Here is a 22,473-nt window from a genome sequence, read left to right as displayed (position 1 = left end):
ATTGCATAGAAATTCCAATTCATATAACCCAACAGTCAGGTCATATGCCTCTTGGTACTCTTCAAGTATTGTACAGTGCCTGAACAGAGTAGGTGGTGCTACAGGGTTCAGCTGTTGCAGTTGGGCATGATTTCAGCTGCCACTATAGTAATGGGCTGACCTTTAAGTAAGTCACTATTTCTCAGCCCTGCTAACAGTTTATAAATGAACCTACCTGCTTTGGCTGTTGCTATCACAAATGAGAAAAGTAGAGTTAAATAAATATTATGTTTCTAGTTGACTAATTGAACATGCTGTACTGGAAAATGTATACTGGAAATGTGTACTGCTGTACATTAGGGTAATTTCACCACAACAAAAGGAAACACTGTTTACCAATACATACTACTACATCACAGAGGAAGCTGCCACCAAAAGTTTTATTTGAAGAAGCTGTAACTAGCTAGGAACTGGTGTAGTCATTAGTCATTTACTCAAATAGGAAACACAAGAAACCACAAAGAGCAATGTCAGAGCCATGCCAAGGCCTGGTTGGAGTGCATAAATAGAATGATTAAGGCACAGTAGCTTACGTTTCTTTAAAAAGGATTAGTGAGAATCATGGAGGACAGATCTGTCAGATAGCCTTGGTGGGTAAATGGAATCCTCATGTACAGAGACATGCCAGGTGCATTTGTAACAGTGGTGTCCACAATGTTTTGATGACAGTCATTTTGATAAAATAATTTGGACTGTGAGGGAGTTAGAAGATGTAAACTGGCATGAATGGACTTGGTGTAATGAATTGGCTTAGTGTGGTAGTGGCTAGAAACCACCCTCACATGATCTCCTAAGCTGAATACAGCCTGACAAACATCTATTGTGACTTTTAGATGCTCAGTAGTACTCCTGTTTTTGTCAGCTCTGGCAGGCTGTTAGAACAGACTATTCAAGTCCTTTGAGGGGTGCCATAGATGGCTGCTCTGAGCTTGTAGGCTTTTAAAGTTTGGTAGAGGATCGAGTCTACAGATTTCTGTGTTCGCTGTGAAGTTGTTTGGATTGCTTGGGCAGGTCACCATCACTCAGCACATTTTAGCTTACAAGCTTATTGGAATAAGAGAAACCCCTCTAAACCCATTTTGGTGGCTGTTGATAATGAACAACAGTGTTTAACGTATAAGGAGATAACACGAATAGAATTTTCTAAATTAAGAATAAAGACGCAAGAAGAGTTGTCTCCAAACTATGACTGGTTTCAATATAGACAGCTCAGAGACCTTTATAAATCGGATTGTGCCAAGGGAGGGATAAGAATGGAGAACTCGGACTTGGAGGAAGTAATTTTACAAGAAGACAAAAAGGAAATTTCAAAGGTCTATAAAGTGTTGTTAAAATGGTATACTGAAGAAGAGGTAGTTAAGGTGCAAATGGTGAAGTGGGCTATAAATTTTAATAAAGAAATAACAATGGAGGCGTGGGAATATTTGTGGAAAACTTTGAAGATTATGACATGCACTAACATTAAAGAGAATGTCTATAAAATGATCTATCGTTGGTACCTGACACCAAAGAAAATTGCGCTAGGGAATGTGAACACGTCTAATAAATGCTGGAAATGTAAAAAGCATGAAGGATCTTTGTACCATATGTGGTGGACTTGTGAGGTAGTCAGGCAGTACTGGGGGGGAAATAATAAGAGTAATAAGTGAGATTTTACAGTTTCAAGTTAATAAGAACCCAGAACTCCTGCTACTGAACTTGGGAATGGAAGATATTCCAGCACAACATAGGACATTGCTTTTTTACATGACAGCAGCGGCTAGACTTTTGTATGCGCAAAAGTGGAAAGTACAAGAAGTGCCAACTATCGAGGACTGGATTCACAAATTGCTGTACATGGCGGAGATGGATAAACTGACAAGAAAACTAAGAGACCTTGATCCAGGACAGTTTAACACAGATTGGGAGAAGCTGAAACAATATTTGGTGAAAAAATGGGAGGTGGGAGGAGAACTGTGGCAGTTTGAAAATTATTGAAGAAAAACAAAAGAAGAGAGAAGTGACTATACCGGGGGGAGGAGAGTTAAAGAAGAATTACTAAGCAATTATTCTATTTGATTATTCTATACAGTATTAAGTAATAGTTATTATGTGATATATAAGAATAGAAATTAATTAATTAATTATGTTGCTGGCAGATAGGGGTGTAATTGAGAATTAACAGAATTAAAATTCATGAATACAAGAAGGGGGGAATGAGAAGTAGCATATAGAATATAGGTTAAATTGATTGACTTATGCTGAAGGTATTTTTGGTTATAGCGATATTTAGAAATGTGCAGAACATGGGTCAAATTGATTGACTTTATGTTATAAAGATAAGAGATATAAGAGGAAGTAAAGAGTAACATATAGAGTATAAGTTAAATTGGTTGACTTATAAATGTATTCATCACTTACGAGTACTCAAGTTATGTATAGGGAGGGATAAATTGTTTGTCCCATATTGATGACATTAGAATGAATAAGTTAGAGTACAGGATATTGAGAATATTACCAGTATTATTACTATTGAATAACATGCCAGGAATGTATTAGTTAGTTGATAAGTGAAGGGAAATTGACTTAGCACTGTGTTATAATTGACTAGCTTAGAAGAGTGTGAAAGTATATGTTTAATTGACAAAATAAGTTGAAATGAGTAGGGGAAGAATAGACAAAGGGTTGGAAAACTGTTGGAAGTCAATAAACGGGGGGGGGGGGAAGGGAGGGGGTTAGAACTGGAATATTAAAGTAATTTGATTGTTATAAATGACAAAATATTTCTAATTCCAATAAAAAAATTTAAAAAAAAATAAACCCATTTTGGTGGGAAGGCATGATAGTGTGATAAATAAAATAAGCCAACGGATGGGAGCTTCAGATGCTATGAATTACTCAGTACCTGTAACTTCTTGTAGGAAGTCAGAAGCTGACAGTGGATTAGATCTAATTTTTTTACCTGACATGCTGATATGGGTAGCCTACTTTGTGGTGATAATGGTTGAAAAGTATTAACTTTATTATCACTACTCTACACATTTGCCAAGCACAGCATTGCTCAGATGATTAGGGAGGAAAGAAGAGTGATACCGTGTATGTGTGTGAGAGCCTTTTCCCCCAGAAAAAAATATAAACTGCATTGCTTGAAATCTAAGAACTGAATATCACATTGTTATTTTTAAGTGACCTTCTCCTTTCTGTTCCAGCATGCCTGCAGATCTGATAAAGAAGCTATTTCTATAAGGGATGCGATTTCAGACTTTAAAAACTGAGATGAAGGCAGAAATGGGCTTTGTCTGTTCACAGTTCTTTCTAACAAGATGCCACTCCACTGACCAATCCACAGTAAACTTTCCATTTGAAAGTACAGGGTCTTGTTTGGGGGTCATTTTCTTTTTTTGATTTGGTAAGAAATTAATTGTGACAACAAGAAACCACATTGTTAATATTGCAAGAGTGTAGGAATCCTGACCTCAGCCATCAGGCACCAAGGCCTAATTTGGCTGAAGCGCCTTCCCTTGGCCAGAGAGGGGCAGAGGTTGGATACTACCTTAACTTACTTCCTCTAGCTCTTCTCCCTTCTGAGGTGGGAGCTAGAGATGGTCTGTCCAGAGGAGAACAAGCAAAGAGAAGGCATATACAATCCAAGCCAATGTCTTTAAAGGAAAGAACTTAAACTGAACTTGGAATAAGTTCTGTATGTCAGACTCTGCTTATGCCCATATCCATGTTTAAATTGACAAAAAAGCTTTTACAGCTGACTTGCTGTAAATTCTGAAACTGTTCAAATGAAATCATTACCATTCTTAAGAAAACCACACTATTCCTCTTTGAAAGAGGAAGAACAGTTACTTAAAATAAGATTTAGATAGGTACTGGGGCTTTCCCTGAGAGGCTATAGTTGTGGTGCTTAGAACTCTTCTTGGGATCTTGCCCCTACAGTTCCTGAGACTGTACCCCAATGATTGTTTTGATAGGAAACAGGAAGCACTTTGCCTTGTCTAAGAACAAAAAGTGCTTATCCATTTACTCCTGGAGCTGCTGCTTATGTAATGTTTTATACCCAGGTTCCATTGCAGAGCCAGAGAATACACACATATCGAATGATATGAAGGTGCCTTAGACCAAATATAATGTTCTCTTGTCCTTAGATAGCAAAAATGGCACCAGAGTGTTTTAAATTCAAAAATAATTAACTAGTTTATTTATTTTTAGAAGGGAAAGGTCAGGTGAAATCAGAGGTTGAAAATTTATGAGGCAGTTCAACAAATACATCTCTTAGGTGAAATCAGAACATGCACAGATTTCTGTTCTTCTGCTCTCCACAGATACTTAAATGCTTATGTCTTGAGAAGGGGTCTGCGCTTCGGGTTACCAGTTCGGAAAAAAAACTGAACCGGGCCTGATTTGTAAACATTCGGTAATTCCAAATCAGGGCCAGTATGATGTCCCCCATTCAGAAATACTGAATCAAAGCTTCTTGAAGCTATTTGGGTCGCTTTGGGAAGCTTCGGGGCCTTTTTAAAGGGCTCCCTCCCACCACCACCCCACTTACATGGAACATCCTAGCGGCGCGGGCGATGGAGGCACCATCAGTGGCCTTCCCTGTGGCCCTGTTGGCCGCAGCGGCAGCGGAGGCACCTGCTCAGTCCTTTCCCGCTGCCCAGCTGGCTGCTCTGGAGGTGGAAGAGGCTGCGCGGCTGGCAGAGGTGCCGGCTGCGGACTTCCCCGCCGCCCAGCTGGCCACTGTGGAGGCAGCAGCAGCAGCACGGACAGCAGAGGCACATGTTCGGGCCTTCCCCGCTGCCCTGCTGGCTGCTGCAGAGGTGGAGGCACCTGCTCTGGCCTTTCCCGCCACCCAGCTGGCTGTTGTGGAGGCAGAGGTAGCGGCATGGGTGGTGGAGGAGCCGGCTCCTGCCTTCATGAAAGGTAAGTGGGGTTGGGGGAAGGGGGGCTCAGGGTGGTGGTGGTGGAGGTTCTCAATTTGGTATGCTCAGAATCATTACAAAGCATACTGAAGCAATTTCAATAACCTGAATCGGTAGCGGCTTGCCGTTTTGGGTTATTTGGCCATTTTGGGTACGTTTTGGCCTGGATTGGGGCTGAAATGGCCTGGATCAGGGCCGAAACGACCCGGATCAGGTTGGTGCTGGGCAGGGGAACCTTCCCCCACCTGGCACCAACCTGGTCCTAGCCATTTTGGCCCCGATTCGGGCCCAAAATGGCTAGGTTTAAGCCATTTTGGGCTCATTTCTGCTGGGATCAGGGCAGATACATCCAGGAACGGGTTGGTGCTGGGCAGGGGAACCCGCCCAAGTGGGTTCCCCTTCCTGGCAGTGACCTGGTCCTGGCTGTATTGGCCCCGATCCCGGCCCAAATGGGCCGAAAATGGCAACTTTTGGCCATTTAGGGACATTTTCTGCCGGGATCTTGGCCAAAATGTCCAGGATCGGGTCGGTGCCGAGCGTGAGAAACTTCCCTCACCCGGCACCAACCCAGTCTTGGCCTTTTGGGCCCCAATCCGAGCCCAAACAGGCCCCAAATGGCCATTTTGGGCCCGTTTCGGCCTGGATCGGGGTCGAAATGGACCGGATCAGGTTGGTGCCGAGCAGAGGAACCCTCCCCTGCCTGACACCAACCAAGTCCCAGCTGTTTCAACCCCTATCTAGTCCCAAACGGGCCCAAAATGGCCATTTTGGGCCCGGATCAGGGCCAATACGGACAGGACTGGGTCGGTGCTGGGCAGGGGAATGTTCCCCAGCCCGGCACCGACCTGTTCCCAGCCGTATCGGCTCTGATCCCGGTGGAAACAGGATCCATTTTGGGCCATTTTGTACCAGGATCTGGGCTGAAACAGCCAGGATTGGGTTGGTGCTGGGCGGAGGAAGCCTCCCCCGCCCAACACTGACCCAGTCCTGGCTTTTTTGATCCTGATCCAGGCCCAAACAGGCCCGAAATGGCCATTTTTAGCCATTTTTGGACCGCTTCCACTGGTATTGGGGCCGGAATGTCCAGGATCAGGTCAGTGCCGGGCAGGGGAACCCTGTCCCGCCAAGCACTGACCTGGTCTGGGCTGTTTTGGCCCTGATCTGGGCCAAAATGGGTCCCAAATGGCCATTGTTGGCCATTTGGGGCCATTTTGGCTGGGTTCAGGGCTAAAACCACCAGGATTGGTTTGGTGCCTGGTGGGGGATCCCTCCCCTGCCTGGCACTGACCTGATCTGTGCCATTTTGGGCCCGATCCTGGACCAAAAGTGCCCAAAATGGCAGTTTCGAGCCATTTGGGGTCTGTTCTGGCCTGGACTGGGGCCAAAACAGCCCTGATTGGGCCACTGCCAGGTGGGGAAACACTCTCTCATCTGACAGCAGTCAAATCCTGGCCATTTCGGCCTGATCAAGGGGTGTGGCATATGCTAATGATTTATGCTAATGAGTTCCTGCGGCTCTGAATCTACGAAATGAACCCTGGTCCTGAAGCTATATGTACAGCACTTCCAGACTTTTAAAAGCATGCAGTCCTTCACACCAAGCCAGCCCTAGCATAGTGCAGACAGCACTCTCTGGAATCTCAACAGAGATCTTTTGTTGCCGTGGTACATAAGATCTACTGAACTGTTCCCCTTGCAAAGGGGATACACCTGTATGAGTCAAAAAATTTTCCTTTAAAATATACATGGTCAGAAATCAATCTTTTTATTGCATAATTTAATAATAATAACTGCACTTAAATACCTCTCTTCTAGACAGATTAGTGCCCCACTCAGAGTGGTGAACAGATGGCAGGAAGGGGATTTCACCTCCTTCACACATACTGCCACCCAGCTCATATGGCTGTTAGTCTGTAAAGTTCCCTTGACCCTCAGAAACCAACATTTCTGGGGTCAGAAGGGATTGCATGAGGTGAGAGCAGTGAATGAAAGAAAGATCCATACCTTTGAGTGTGTTCTGTAGATAGATCACTGCATCCATCCCAAAAGCATTTGGATGCCATTTGCTTACAATAGTATTATCTGAATTCCCCACGTCGTGTTTCTGCTTTTGAGTGTAAAAATAAGTATTTCTCGATTTGTAAAGGCAGTTGGGAGGTATAAGGATGGGAGGAGAGAAGGCTGAACACAACAATATTGTAATGCCTGGGAAAAAAGAGAAGGCCAGAAATGGGCTACCTGGGATGATTAAGGTTTGAGAAACCTGACTTACGTAGCTCCATGGTTTGGGTCCCTTTTGTAAGAGAGAAATTGCAATGCCATGTGGACTTGGATCACTGAAATTGTAAACGGATGAAGAAGCTTTAAAGCCCTTATCAACTAAATCTTCATTCAGCCAAGAATTAAACATTGTTTCATTTTTGAAAGAAGAACAAACCTTACTTCATAACCAAGAGGAATATCACAATTTGTTGTATCTATATGTACCAGTGAAACAGATTCCCTGCCCTGCATTTTAAATCTGTTTAGTATGTTTTATTATTATGCATTTTTACTCCACCTTTTACCTTTGTAATAAAACAACCCCTATCACTACATTTCAATGTTACTCCATCTGTGGATATTTAAATCGAGAGACTAGATCCATGAACAAACAAGGCAAGTACTCCTACAAACTTGAAAAGTCTCAATTTTGCTGGAAAATCTGAAATCTAAATTTTAAAAAATTGTGGTTTAAGTTTCCAAAATAAGAGAAATAGTGCCTGTACCTTTCATAAACGGATGCCCTGAGATGGTGGCTGCTAGGCAGCCTCAATATTGCCAGTCTTCAAACCTTGGTTTCTGTCAGTAAAAGGTAGGCAGGAGGGGGCAGTTGCTTGTCAGGGGTTTCCTGACAGATTCTCCCCCCCATCCCTCCAGCCGGCTGGAAGAAGGGAGACTTGGAAGGGAAGGAGGTTCCCCACGCCTTTTGAAAAAGGCATTGTCAACCTTCTTCCCTTCAGAGTCTCCCCTTCCTCCCTCTAGCCAGCTGGAAGGAGGGAGACTTTGAAGGGAAGGAGGTTCCTCACACCATTTGCAAATGGCATGGGCAACCTTCTTCCCTTCAGAGTCTCCCCGCCCTCCCTCTAGCCAGCTGGAAGGAGGGAGACTTTGAAGAGAAGGAGGTTCCCCACGCCATTTGCAAACGGCGCAGGGAGTGTTCTTCCCTTCCAAGTCTCCTCCCTCCCTCCCTCCCACGAACAGCCAACCACGAACATGTTCGTGAACAGGGTTATGTTCGTGGTTGTTCGTGATTCCCTGTTCGTGGGTGTAAATGAACCACGAACATCGTGTTCAGGTTTTTTCCTGTTCGTGGCCACCTCTAATTGCAGGTCATGGTTCGTAAAATGTATCAATTTTTGTAATTGAATTCGTTGGAGTCTGATTATTATTTTAGGCCAATTTTTAATACAGAAAAAATGCTGTGTAATTCTAACTTACAACTTTTTACCACTGTGCTTGAAAGTCAGTGATACTTGGCATGTTTTTAAAAGTTAATCACTGTGGTTGTTGGGGGTTTTCCGGGCTGTATTGCCGTGGTCTTGGCATTGTAGTTCCTGACGTTTCGCCAGCAGCTGTGGCTGGCATCTTCAGAGGTGTAGCACCAAAAGACAGAGTCTGTCTTTTGGTGCTACACCTCTGAAGATGCCAGCCACAGCTGCTGGCGAAACGTCAGGAACTACAATGCCAAGACCACGGCAATACAGCCCGGAAAACCCCCAACAACCATCGTTCTCCGGCCGTGAAAGCCTTCGACAGTTAATCACTGTGCTTTCTATCAACAAATAGCTTAAAAATGTATTGGCCTGTGTTTGTGAACATATTTCTTAATGATGTTTAAACTAGTCTGGACAATTGTCTTAAACAGAAGAAAGATTTGTTTTTCATTTTCCTTAGTCCCAAGGTCAATTCCCTGATTTTACAAGAATAGTTTTGAAGTTCAAGCATGTGCTTGGTAGAGTGATTGTACCATCATCCCCAATGATGCTGAAGACCAGTTATTTACAAGAGCTGCTGATGTGTTAAGGGTTTCCTCATAAATAGTTCTTCAGCGGTTTAGCGCTCTTAATCAGTGGGCTGGTCCTGTACAATCCACACATTCAGTACAGTGGAGAGGGGGCTAGAATAATCAGCTTGCTAGAAAAAATGTGCAATTATACCCAAATAGGAATGGTAGCTGTAAATGTCTACAACACAAATAATATAATGCATTGTCTTCAGTATGCTTCCCATTGTGTTCCCTGGATGGATGCTGCTGTCACTGATCCAAGATGTACATTTATTTTCACAGAGAGAGAATTAAAAATGGGCAGGGTCATAAAAATTCCTGATACTTGCTTATCCAGCCTCCCAATTTTGGTGCTAAAACCTTGGAAGAATAATTAGGTTTTTATTCCAGCTACATTTTTTTCAGTTCTTCTCCAGGAATAGTCAGGCAGTACACCTCATTCTTACTACATTTTATCTGCACAGTTAGGCCAGATAGGCTGAGAGAATGACTGACCCAAGGTCACCCAGAGAGCTTTGAACCTGAGTGCTACCTGGCTCATTCCAGTACCTATGCCATTACACTGCACTGGCTCTCAAGCATACAGGACTGTCTCCCAAATATTTGGTGTTAGGTCATTTTAAAAAAATGGTTTAGTTTGCAGGCTAGCTGGTAATAAGAAAAAGAGAACAAATATTTGAATTCGTCCTTAAAAAAAAGAAAAGAAAAAGCATCCTGAGGAAAGTGTGTAACCAAAATGAAATATCTATATAAAGTAGTCTTGTTGAAGCGTATGCCTGTTGCAGTGTTTATGCTTTATTTTTTTTAGTGAAGAATTCCAGATCTCTGGCCATGCTGAGAGGTACTAAAAGGGTCACTAGTTATAGGAGCCAGGGTGGGTGGGAGAGATTTGGATAGGCAGTTCTATCTCTGTGTCCTGGATTCCATTTTAATGTTCCACAACTTTTGCTGTAATATTCACTGAATAGATAAAAGTGTCTTATTAAACATACTTGGAACCAATGGACTTAGGTAATAATTGCATGGGTTTTTTAAATAAAAGATGCTGTCATTATCTTTTTATAGTCCATTTCTAAGTGCATCTGCTTGAAAATAATTCTTACTGATCTCAGCACTCATTTCTAAATGAGCACACATTTAGGATTACAGCCTTATTTTAGTCGAAGTTTTGTTCATTTTCTTCTAGGTAAATAATGTCTGGGTCACAGGAACACAACATAACATGTCAGAAAAGTAAACCAGAGCAATGTATTGATTATTCACAATGGGTATTATTTCAGGTTCATGTTATTTGGCTGATTCATAGCTTGAAAATACCTTATGTAAGGGGGCATTTTTGAGCAAAGATCAACCTGTTGTCTGACAATGGGGGTTGAGCAGAGTTCAGCTTATTGTCTGACAAGATGCCTCTTGTTCTCACACTTTGTGGTTAGAAGTCTGGAAGGGTGGCTGTCTGGTAGTCTAGTGACACCCTAAATAAACGGTTCCATAACCTTTTGTGAGCCAGACCCTACTTAGATGCATAAAGCATTAACCTTTGTTGGCAGAAATTACACACACACTGGCACAAGCTGAAGAAGGGGTGTGTGGTGGGGGGCAATCTCACCCAGCAATTACATACAAACACTTCCATAGGTACAAAGATTTTTTGGCTACAGAGCATGATTCCCATATCCTGCAGCAGCCTGAAATGTTAGGGCTGGCATGGGAAAGAGAAAGCAGAAAAATTGTGTTCCATGGGTGGAAGCATATGCAGCCCATGGAAACTTCTGGTCTGGATGCAACACCCACACCCACACCCACACCCACCCAAAGTGAGACTAGAAAGTCCAGAAATCCGAGATATTAACTACGGTACATGATTATGCAAACCACAAATGAAAACTGGATCCAGGCAAAAACCTTAATAATCAATTTGGACTATGAGTGAAATGGAGCTGTCTGAACTACTGATAAATTGGCAAAGCAAGATGAGTAGTATGCATAAACCTGCAAAGAGCGACTATTACTTTTTTTAGTTGGCCAAACCATACTTATTAACACCAAGTCTGGTATTGTCAGATCTGAATTGCTTTGGAGCTGCCTTGCTTGGAAACTTTTTGCTGAAGTATGGCAACTTTTTAAGTCTGTTACTGAATGCTCAAGGAGATAAAAACCAGTTGGGGAGCATTTCCGTTTTAATGTCTGCTTTCTGTCCACATGGGCCTTATCATTAGAAACATTATGCTTTGTTCGACCAGACCAGAAGTACAACTATTCTAGCATTCCGTTTCCCACTGCACTCAACTTGATGTTGCTGGACACCTACAACCAGGGCGCACTTCTTCCTGTCGTTTTCCCCCGATTGACTTTCTTTCAGAGCTAATTGCTGGTGCTTCCCATATGATGTATGTATGTGTGGTATGGTATGGTATGGTATTCAGGGCTACTATCTTGCTGGGCTTTCAGATGTACGTGTGTGAGAAGATTTCCTCAAATATTTGAGATTTTTTCCAGCTGGGAGTACACAGTGAACTTTGAATGACATCATTTCATTTGGCAAAATCAGGCTCTCTTAGCAAAGCTGTTTTAAGATGGGAGTCTTTGTAGCGACCTCTTTAAATTTTTCATATTGGATACCTTAGAGCTAAGGCACACTTTAGATCTGGGACCGATATGATGTGTTGTGTGGCCTGTGACTGGATATCATCCCCATAACCCTCCTCCCCAGAAAATGTCTCATTCCATCCTGCGGGGATGTGGCATCGAGTTACCCAGAGAAATAGTTGAGGGTTGGCACCCCCCCCCCCTCAAGAAAGCCTTGCTGGGGGATCACAGTGTTGAGAGAGAGAAATAGAAAGAGTTTCTGTCTTTCTTTGAAAACTTTGTCCTGGTTATTCAGCAACTGTTCCTCACTGCATTGAAAGCTGCTTATGAAGCCTTCTCTTCAATTATAAGGCTGTATACTAAAGGGACTCACAATCTCCCCTGCACAGAGAGATTCCGTGGCATAGTGTTATTCACTCAGGACCAAAACTTGGTTCCGCAGAGAGAGGGTGGAAGGAACTAATAGTTATAAGGAGGAGAGAGATACCTCTGGACTGACCTGTTCCTTCTTGCTTATTTCAAATATTTAGACCTCAGATCGTCAGCCATATATGGCTCTTGAGACAAGTTACAAACCACTAACATCAACATCTAGCATGTCCTGTTCTCTTTAAAAAAAAACCACGGATAGACAACCAGTGCAGGAAAGGGCAGGAGTCCAGAAGCAACCTAAGACTAATAAGTCCCTCCGCTGCCCAATGCAAGTGTTTGTGCATCAGATAAGAGTTCAAGAAGCAGAAAAGGTTCCTGCTTGAACTCAGTATAATTTATAGCTGCTTTGCATAGACACTCCATGAATTTGATTAACTAGCGTTGACTGTGGGAACTTGCGCTGGAATAAATGATGTTAGTCTTTAAAGTGCTACTGGAATCCTAACATGACTATCCCTCGGGATGTAAGAAGGCTGAAGAGACCACTGATCTATTTGAACTGTATCCTGTGTTCTGTCACCAGTATGGGATGCATTTCCCTGCCCCTGCGCTGGAAAAAGAAGAGTTATGGTGAGCTGTGATAATGATATCACCAGTGTGGAGAGGGATCTCTGCACTGCAAGTGTGTATGGAACATTGGAGAACCTTCTGGTGGGATGGCGATGGTTAGGGGAACAGATTGATGGCAAGGGAGAGCGGTTGGCAGGACATGCTAGATGTTACAGGGAGTGTGTGTGAGAGAGATTTTTGTGCTAAAAAGTACTATTGTCCAATGAGTGACCACACCTGGCCTTTCCATTGTTTCTTTCAGAATACGTGCATGCAAAAAGAGGCAGGAGACGTGGTGCCTTGCTCTTTACAAATGTGGACTAGGAACTGGTTCTTCAAAAATGGTTGCTCTGTCTAACACCTTGAGAGCCAGTTTGCTGTAGTGGTTAAGAGCAGGAGGACTCTAATCTGGAGAACCGGGTTTTGATTTCCCACTTGAAGCCAGCTGGGTGACCTTGGGTCAGTCACCGTTTCTCTGAGCTCTCTCAGCTCCACCCACCTCACAAGGTGATTGTTGTGAGGATAGTAATAACATACTTCATAAACAGCTCTGAGTGGGTGTTAAGTTGTCCTGAAGGGTAGCATATAAATCAAATGTTATTATTTATCACAACAGGTGGGGCTCCGTAAACCATTCAAGGGCCCTGATGCATGGGTAGAAGCTGTAATAAATGTTGCTAAGGAATTAGGGTATTGGAAACGAGGCTACAGTTTTCAGTGGTAGTCCTTGTAGTTTTTACCACTGTCAGTTGAGGACATCTATATATATAAAGACACGTGACCTGATTGACTCATCAACGCCCAGCCCAAACCCCTGGATCTAGAAATGTGAAATTTGGGGAGAACGTTCCTTTTGTAATGTAGAGGCTCACCAAGGAGAGATTTTAAGAAATTCACCCCCTGAGGGGGTAAAAAGGGGTAAAATGTGTTTTCCCATAGGGTACTACTTCCCTGTGTGACTGGCAGGGTGCTCCCCCCCCCCAACTGCCAACTCAGCCTCCCTGAGGTCATTTGCATATGCAGCCTTGATTGATTATTAATAATATTATTAATATTATATTATTATTAATTTATATATTATGTATATATATAATATATTAATATATATAATATTATATATTAATTTATATATTATATTAATGTTATATTAATATTATATTATTATATAATAATATTATTAATATTATATATTAATAATATTAATTATATTAATAATTAATAATAACAATAATGTATTAATAATAACACTTTGTAAACCGCTCTGAGTGGGCATTAAGTTGTCCTGAAGGGCGGTATATAAATCGAATGTTATTATTATTATTATCATCCCAACATTCTAAACAGTATGCAGGACACATTCAATGACTCCCAGTCATTTGAGGGGGTGTGGGCCTGGGGGTGGGATGTTTAAAGGGCCCTGCTGCTTGTAAGCAGCAGGAAAAGGACCCTTTAAACTTCAGCTGTCAGATGGGGGAATCCCCTAACCCCCCCCCCCCCCCCCGCCAGCTAAAGTTTAAAGGGACCTACCACTTGCAAGAGGCAGGGAAAGAGCCGTTTAAACTTGGCCCCTGAAGCTTCCCAAAGCAACCCAAATGCTTTGGGGAAGCTTTGATTCGAGAATCCCAAATCTTTACAGATGGGGTCCGATTCGGGTATTTTACGTGAATCGGAAACCCGAAGCACACCAAGCAGCAGTGGCCAAGTACCAGCAAGATCACCCCAAGGTGCACAGAGTCGCAGAGTCTCTCTATGAGCAAAGCAATCCTGGAAGACAAGTTGAGAGGCGCTCACTTCCATGGAAGGTCAAGGCCCACTCATTCACGGCATATGATCCTTCACTACCTTCAAGCTACCTCTTAACCTCATCCATGCCGAAACACACCTGTTCAGCATCTCAAAAAAAAAAAAAGGAACATGGCCTAAGTGCTGTGGAACTGTAAGCTCACTGTTTGGGATGAGAACACCATGGCGCTTAAGGAGTGTTTTGAAGCACTGAGCATAATCCTCAAAGATATCAGGGGCAACGAGAGAGCTATGGGGGAAGTCACAGTGCTGCTGGCTGGAGACTTTTGGCAAACTCTGCCAGTAGTCCCAAGGGGAACTCAAGCTGACGAGATTACCGTGTATGTCAAGGCATCGTATCTGTGGCCCCTCATCAGGAAACTCACTAAGAAAGAACATGAGGGTCCACTTGTGAGACGAGGTGTCTGCAGGGGAATCCTCTGAACTCCTACTAAAAATAGGGGATGGAGCATATCCTGAGTCCAAGGGAAAGGTGGCCATTCCTGCAGGCCTGGGCACAGTAGTGACTACCCTAGTAGACCTAACAGCCACAATATACCCTGATGTCGTCACTATCACGGAGAATTCCATGGACTGGCTGTGCAAGCGTGCCATTCTGACCCCCCAGATCGACAAGGCTGCCATCACTACAATCTTTTCCTTTAAAATCTCTTCAATAAGTGTTACATTTCAAAATTCACTTCATCTGTTTTCAGCATCAACACGCTTTTTCTGCCCTGGACCCAGCCTGGTGGAACACTCTCCCAATGGTGATCTGGGCCCTGTGGGACCTTTTACAATTCCACAGGGCCTGCAAGACAGAGATGTTCCACCGGGCCTTTGACTAGGGCCAGTTTTTTTGTCCCCCTCCTGACCGCCACACCCTCCTTTTGCAGCCACCCTTGAGTTACATCATGGTGGTTCCAGGGCTTATGATGATTTTGCAGTACCCGGCAAGTGTTCTGACTGACCCATCAACACCCAGCCTAAACCCCTGGGCCTAGAAATGTGAAATTTGGGGAGAATATTTCTTTCATGATGTATGCACCCTCTAAGAAGAGATTTTAAGAAATTCACCCCTTAGGGGGTAAAAAGGGTGCAATGTGTTTTCCGAAAGGGATATAGCTTCTCTGCATCGCTGGTAGGCTTCTGCCTGCTTATGCTCCTGCCCACTGCCAGCTTGGCCACTCTTCCCTGATTGGGCCAGCCATTCAAGGTCATTTGCATATATGGGCTGACTGGGGCTCACAACATTCCACACCTCATCCCCCCCCCCAGACATTTGGAACGCAGAGGTTATTTGCATATGTGGCCTGATTGGTCCTCACTCTCCACATTCTAAACAGTATGCAGTTGCTATTGGGAGTCATTGAATGTGTCCTGAGGTCAAATGCAGCTCCCAGTCTTCCCCTCAAAGTTCACTGGGGTTGCCAACTCAAACAAACACATAGAAACCAAAAAATGTTACATACCCATAAGTATAACTGGATTTAAAGTAGTTAAATACTGAAGCGAAGCACAGGTACCAAGCTAGTTTATTTATATATTTATTTACTTTATTTATGCCTTGCCTTTCTCCTCCAGTGGGGGGACAGAGCATCGTACATTGTTTTCCTCTCCTCCATTTTTGTCCTCACAACAACCCTTTGAGGTAGCTTAGGCTGATGATGTATGACTTGCCCAAGGTTACCCAGCAAGTTTCCATGTCAGGGAAGGGATTCAAACTTGGTTCTCCAGATCCTACTGTGACACTCTAACCACTACACAACACTGATACGCAATCCAAGAGACAATGCACACACATCTTTTAAGCACATACAGTTATATTTCCAACGGTTTTATTTTTCTTATACCCTGTTTGTACCCAAAGCAGCTTACAGCCCCCCCCCCTCTTACATACAGTGTTGAAATGTGACTCCTGAGTCTTTATTCCTAAAACAGTCCTCCCCTGTTTATGCTACCATTTGGAAATAGTCCCCCAGATTTATCTCCATTAATGCATCTATCTCAGCAATGAGAATTATTTGAAGTATGTTGGAAAAAAAATAATAATACAGTTTTGTCTAAGCAGAAGTTTGCAGAAGAGAATTGCTTGATCACGTTGAGAATAATTGTTGCCCCAAGGAAGTCCCTGTTGCACAAAACTGCTCAAATGTAATTAGAAATTAATATAGTCATCCTGTTTTACAATAATGCTGAACTTATTTTTTAAAAACATCTAATACTTGGTAGCTAATTACTGGGAATGCTTTGTGCATTAGTTATATCTTTTAAAAACCTTCTTATTTTGATTTTCATAATAGTTCTCCTGAGATGATGAGCAATATCTTTCATAAAATTTTAATGTGGAGAGGATATTAAAATAAAAGTAGAGGATATTAAAAAAAAACTTTTTTCCTTTGCTCAGACCATTACAGCTTAATCATGGTTATAGGGTCGTAACTCTTTTTTAATCAGAGATTCTCAGTGTTCTCACAGTGAGTCTTTAGGCAAGAAATTATCTGTTTCAGCTTATTTGCTGCCTCCTTGTTGTCCATGACTGGAGACAACTCTGATTTCAGCCCTATGTTTGTTTAGTCTGTATCACATAAAAGGGAGAGAATTACTTTGCCATTGAATTTTAGGTTTTTTTCTTGGGAACATGAACAATGAAGAAGCTTGGCCTTCAAATGGACATGCTTTAGCATTGGCGGATCATTTGAAAAAGGGAATAATGGGAGAGGTTTTAGTAGAACAACGGGGATGTGCTCTGGTCTGGTTTAAATTGTTCCTCGCGGTAGTCAAAGGATTTCTACTGAAGATCAGATATCCTCAGTGTGGGAATTCTCTTTTTAAAGCCTTTAGGAGAAATCATTTGTAGTTACGGAATTGGATGCCATCAATATGCAGATGATAGCCAGCTCTGTCTTGCTCTCCAAATCCCCTAGTGATGCTGTAGAGGTACTGAATCTCTGCTTGACAGCTGTTGTCAAATGAAGGAAATCAAACAAATTGAAATTGAATCCAGACAAGATGGAAGTGACGCTGGTTGGAAAAGCAGAGATCTTGAAGGAAAATGTGCTTCCAGCCTTTGATGGAAGCAGAATGGCTGATACAGTGAAAAGCCTAGGGGTTATGTTGGATCCACCACTGCTGCTAGAGAAGCTAGTAAATGCAGTGACCAAAAAGGCCTTCACCCAATTTAAACTAGCCTTGAAGATGGTCCCCTACCTCGACATGAGGTGATTTGGCCACTTGGCTTCATGTCATAGTAAAATCGAGACTAGACTACTGTAATTCATTCTACTTAGATCACCCCACAAAGTTAATTCGGAGACTCCAGCTGGTGCAAAACACTGCAGTTCATTTACTTTCAGGAGCTAGTGGGTACTGTCCCCTGATATAAATACTCTCCTACTGGGTAGATCTACATTGATAAAGATGTCATGTTAATAACTTAACGCTTTAATTCAGAAAGGTTTCATCTTTGTATTTGGTTTTATACTAGTTTTCAAATGCAGCTACCATACCTTATTGTATCTGTTTTTATTGAATGACATAATCGTTGATCATATTGTATTTTTGCTGTGAATGTCCTTGTTGTTGATTATATTGTATTCACTTACAGTATGTAATCCACTTTGGATGTCAGTGAGAAAGGCAGACTATAAATAAACAAGAACAAGAACAACAATAATAAAAAAGTACCCCAGGTTGACAGAAGCTTGTGCACCTGTAATATGAGGGAAGAGAGAGGAAGCATCTATGGGTAGGGCCCTTGTGACACAATGCTGACCACTTATAAAGCTTCAATAGGACTAAATAACACCAGCATCCCCAGGAAAGCTTCTCAGGCAGCAGATCTACTCACTTGTGCCAAAAGGTAGATCTTGCTTGGCCTTAGCAATCAGGATTCCTGGAAGCCAAGTTTACTAGCCCTGAGTGTGTTGGTAGAGATGGTAACCGGAGAAGGGGATAGAAAATTTTCCAGAATGTTCAGTGCTTTATTTTTCCACATAAAATTTCCATTTCTAAAGATTGTTTCATAAAATTAATTAAAACGAATGCATGTCATTGTCACTACAATATTGGGTAAGCTTGGCAATTTTGGAGCTGTAAGTAATGTTTTTCAGATGATTATCCCTTGGAATTAGGCAATAGTGATTTCAGTGAGTTTATACTGAAGTAACTCTGTTTAGGAGTGCGCTGTATGTCACCTCACATGATAGGAGGAATATTGTAATCCCCAGTCTGTTCTGGAAATAACAAGTAATGCAAATTATTCTGTAGAGAGTGACAGTCAAAGAGGTGCCTCTGTGACCTCCTGCTAAAGGCTCCTGAAATAGATGTGGACAACCACATGCGCAGTTCTTTTGAGTGCACTAAAATTAGTATGGCAACAGATTTTAGTGCCTTTGGTTTTGTTCTTAAATTTGTACAATGATTCAGCCTTCCAAGATCAGTAAAATGAGCACCCAGTTTCCTGGGAGTAAAGTATAGATGACTGGGGAAGGCAATGGCAAACCACCCTGTAAAAAGTCTGCCAAGAAAACGTCGTGATGCGCCGTCCCCCCATGGGTCAGTAATGACTCGGTGCTTGCACAGGGGATTCCCTTTACCTTTAAGGGAAGTACATGCTGTAGTGTCGTTACTTCTTTACAGCTGTTGTTTTACATAAAGTTTTGAATTCCCTAATCAAATATTTCAGTTAACATCTTTGTTGCTATTGGGATTATCACGAGATGCTTTTAAAATGCTGTTTACTAAACATGTCAAAATAAATATGCTAAATTAGATCATAGTCGATTAGGGTGCATTGGAAAATTTTCCAGTTAATACTTTTTCCGTAAAACCTGCATCATTAATAATGGCTGATCCAGATTTAGCCTCAGTGTAGTTCTTGGGAGTTAGCTCTATATACTGCTACAGGTTGAAGATCTCCAATAGAAAAAAATGAAGGTCCGGTATACCTTTGCAGAATGAACTGATTCACTAAGGCTGCTTTCCTAAGTGTTCTTCCTAGGGAGTACGCACTACTGACCTCAGTGGGAATTATTTCTGAGTAAATATGCTTAGGATTGCTCTGTAATAGTGCTATCTTAAACAGAGTTACACTGTTCTAAGTAGCATTGTACCAAGTTTTCATTGAAGTCAGTAAGCTTAGAAGGGTATAACTCTGCTTAGAATTGTGCTGTAAATGACTGTTGGGGAGTTGGGCTCTGGAATGGCTTTTCCTTCCAACAAGGCTGCTTCATGGCTATTATACTGGAGAGGGCTGTTATGCTGGTGGTAACCCATATTTTTCCCTCCAGAAAGAAGGTTGAGCTATCCCCAGTGGAGAGCTTGAAGGTTACGCTTCCTGGTGTCTCTGGGGCTCTCATCCCATGGAACACCTGAATCAATTAGTGGACACCTTGCTTTCAGGATTGGGCACATTTGCACTGCTGCTGTTGTGGGTGTCGGGATTGTGATTGGTTCTAGGAATAGCTAGTTGCTGATCTGGCTGTTGGGCATAAGAGCGTCACTAGTTAGTAGAATGTATATTTTATGCATACTAAAAAGTAACAACATAATGAATTGTTGAGCATGTGAGAGGGCAAACGTATTTGTAACCCTGTGGGGAGGGGAAGCCATTTTGGGATGGGATTTACAAGGAAACGGTGGGAAAGAACAGGATTGAGCATTCCCTCTGTCTTACCCCATCTCCATTCCAAATTTCCCCTCCCTGAATTAGTTTTAAAAATAACAGCAACTACTACTATGCTGCATTGTCATATAGATTGTTTTATGATGTATAGTCAGCCCTCTGTCGCCTGACAACAGATATTTAGGCAAATAGGTTGTGACTATATTTTTAATAGGATTATTGTAAGGGGAACTGCTAGTTAGAACATTCAGATTGTTCTTCTTTTACTTCCTATGTCTCTAGAGCATACTAACTATATTGCCTTGTTTACTCCAGCCTTTTCTACGAAGATACAAGACACCCTTGTCCTGAAAGAGGAATGACTGTCTCAAAAGAATTCCTTTCTGTAGCGTAAGGGGAACAGCAGAAAAAATAATTTCACAAGGTTCAGTTTTGCACACTCAACATCTCTCAGGGATTACAGTTCTTGGCTTTATTTTAAATGGTTTTTGATCAGAGGAAAGGTGCTGAAAATGGGGGATCAGCAGATGTACAAAGCTAACCACATCATTAACAACAGCGAAAGTTTATATTACCACCAGCAGCACCTAAATTCTCTTGCACCTTTAAACCACAACTATGGAGTGTCAGCCATGGATGCATCTCAGGATTCTCCCCTCTCTCCCTCATTCCCCCATGATACAAGAGAAAACATAGCTTTGAATGTTGGGTCCAAAACCCTTGGGTTGATGGATTCTCCTAGGCAAATGAGTTGGGCCCATTTGGGTTCTGGCAACCACATCCCAGTAAGGAACAATCAGAATGTGATGTGGAGCTCAGCAGGGCAAGGGGAGCCTACCGATGGGTATGACCATCTATGTTCCCAGGCCAATGAGGTCAGATCACAGAAAATTACCAGTGGGGTTTTGCACAAATTAGATTCCTTCACCCAAGTGTTTGCTAACCAGAACTTAAGGATCCAAGTCAACAATGTGTCCCAGGTCATACAGGCTCAGCCATCGGGGATAGAGAACACCAATGATAGTGCGCTTCGGCAATTGTTGTCTCAGAAGCCTGCTACTGAGCAACAGCCTGTGCAGAGATACCAGCAGGTGCCACAGCAAGTCCTTCCAAATTTTGCAAGTGCACAGCAGAAGCAGCAAATGCACCTAATGCAGCACCAACAACCACTGTATTATGACGACCAGCAACACTTGGCTCACATGCCAGTGCACTCTGCAGTGCACCAAGGACAGACCCACTTGCAGCAGATGCATTCTCAGCACCTGCTGCCGCAGCAGCTTCAACAAGATCAATACTATCTGCAGCAACAGCCCCACCAAGGGCAGCACAGGCTTCTGATACATGAGATGCAACAGCAGCAACAACAGCGGCAATGCCCGGTGCAGGCAGCTCAGTATTATCCAATACAGCCTATGATGCAACAGTTACAGCACCAACAACAGCAGCAGCAAATGCAAATGCAACTTCCTCCCTATCACAGAGATCCTGAACCAAAGTCTCTGCATGAGGCTCATCAGTACTCCCAGGACCGGTGTCCTTCTGTGCAGCTTATTCAGCTGGGAGCAGTGCCTCAGTACTTCTATCAAGATCAGCAACAGCCATTCAGGCCCTTATATCCACAAAATTTATTTCAGCAGCAGCAGAACCCTGAAGACACTAGCCAGCAGAATCATTACCAAGGAGACAACAAGTCTCGGGCCTTGATGGACTCACATCTTGGGCTCCCCAAGGTAGAGAGAACAGAGAGTCCGGCAGAGCAGGACATGAATTCCATTGGGGTCCCTCACCAATCTCTCATACCTCCAGCAAGCTCCCATATGAATAGCAAAAGAGCCCAGCAGCTGTCTCCCAATGAAGCATGGACTCAGGTATGTAAAGATTTGGCACTCTGTACCATTTCATAGCTGATGGCTGGTTCACATGTGTAGGAGAATGAGGTGGTAAAATGGGCTGTACATTTTAGAATCCCCCCCCCCTTTTTTAAACTCCCTACTAGAGGCAGGCACAGAAAATACCATGGGCTTGTTGGTCTGTGATCCATCGTGTTTCATGCACCATGAACTTTTCACGGATCTGCCTGTTTGAGGACTGGTTTGTTAGTCCATGGTCTGTTACTTTTGGGGGCCCTAGGATGGCCCCCTACACACTCAAGAGAAGCCAGACTCACAGGGAGTCTTCAGCAGGCTGTCCTCCAGCCACCCTCCAAGTTTGGTAAAGATTGGATTTTGGATATCCAAGTTATAGACACTCAAAGCAGCTGCCCTCAGGAAAGTTCCATTAGATATAATAGGAGCCACAAATGCCAATTAACCTGCATTGGCTCAATTGAGATACATTACAGCACCAAAAAGTTGCAATGAGAACATGGAATGGAGTTAGAGAATCTTCCTCTGAGAATGGAAAGTGCTCTGCAGAGGCGCTATTCTCTGTTATTTCTGCACAAGCTTAGATGCACTGCTCTGCTCTGGGCCTGAGGTTGCCAGCCTCCAGGTGGTGGC

General features: G+C 42.9%; 1 protein-coding gene across 1 annotated transcript in view; it reads left to right on the top strand.

Annotated features, from left to right (window-relative positions):
• TRERF1 (transcriptional regulating factor 1) overlaps window positions 1-22,473 on the top strand; it is a 131,049-nt gene that overhangs the window by 70,704 nt on the left and 37,872 nt on the right. The window contains exon 2 of the mRNA XM_054982429.1: window positions 20,288-21,843. Coding sequence (XP_054838404.1) covers window positions 20,485-21,843 — 1,359 coding nt within the window. The 5' untranslated portion in view covers window positions 20,288-20,484. The remainder of the gene's footprint in view (window positions 1-20,287; window positions 21,844-22,473) is intronic.

Source organism: Eublepharis macularius, chromosome 1 (genome assembly GCF_028583425.1).
Source record: "Eublepharis macularius isolate TG4126 chromosome 1, MPM_Emac_v1.0, whole genome shotgun sequence".
NCBI classification, from domain to species: domain Eukaryota; kingdom Metazoa; phylum Chordata; class Lepidosauria; order Squamata; family Eublepharidae; genus Eublepharis; species Eublepharis macularius.
This window is presented reverse-complemented; position numbering and strand designations above follow the sequence as displayed.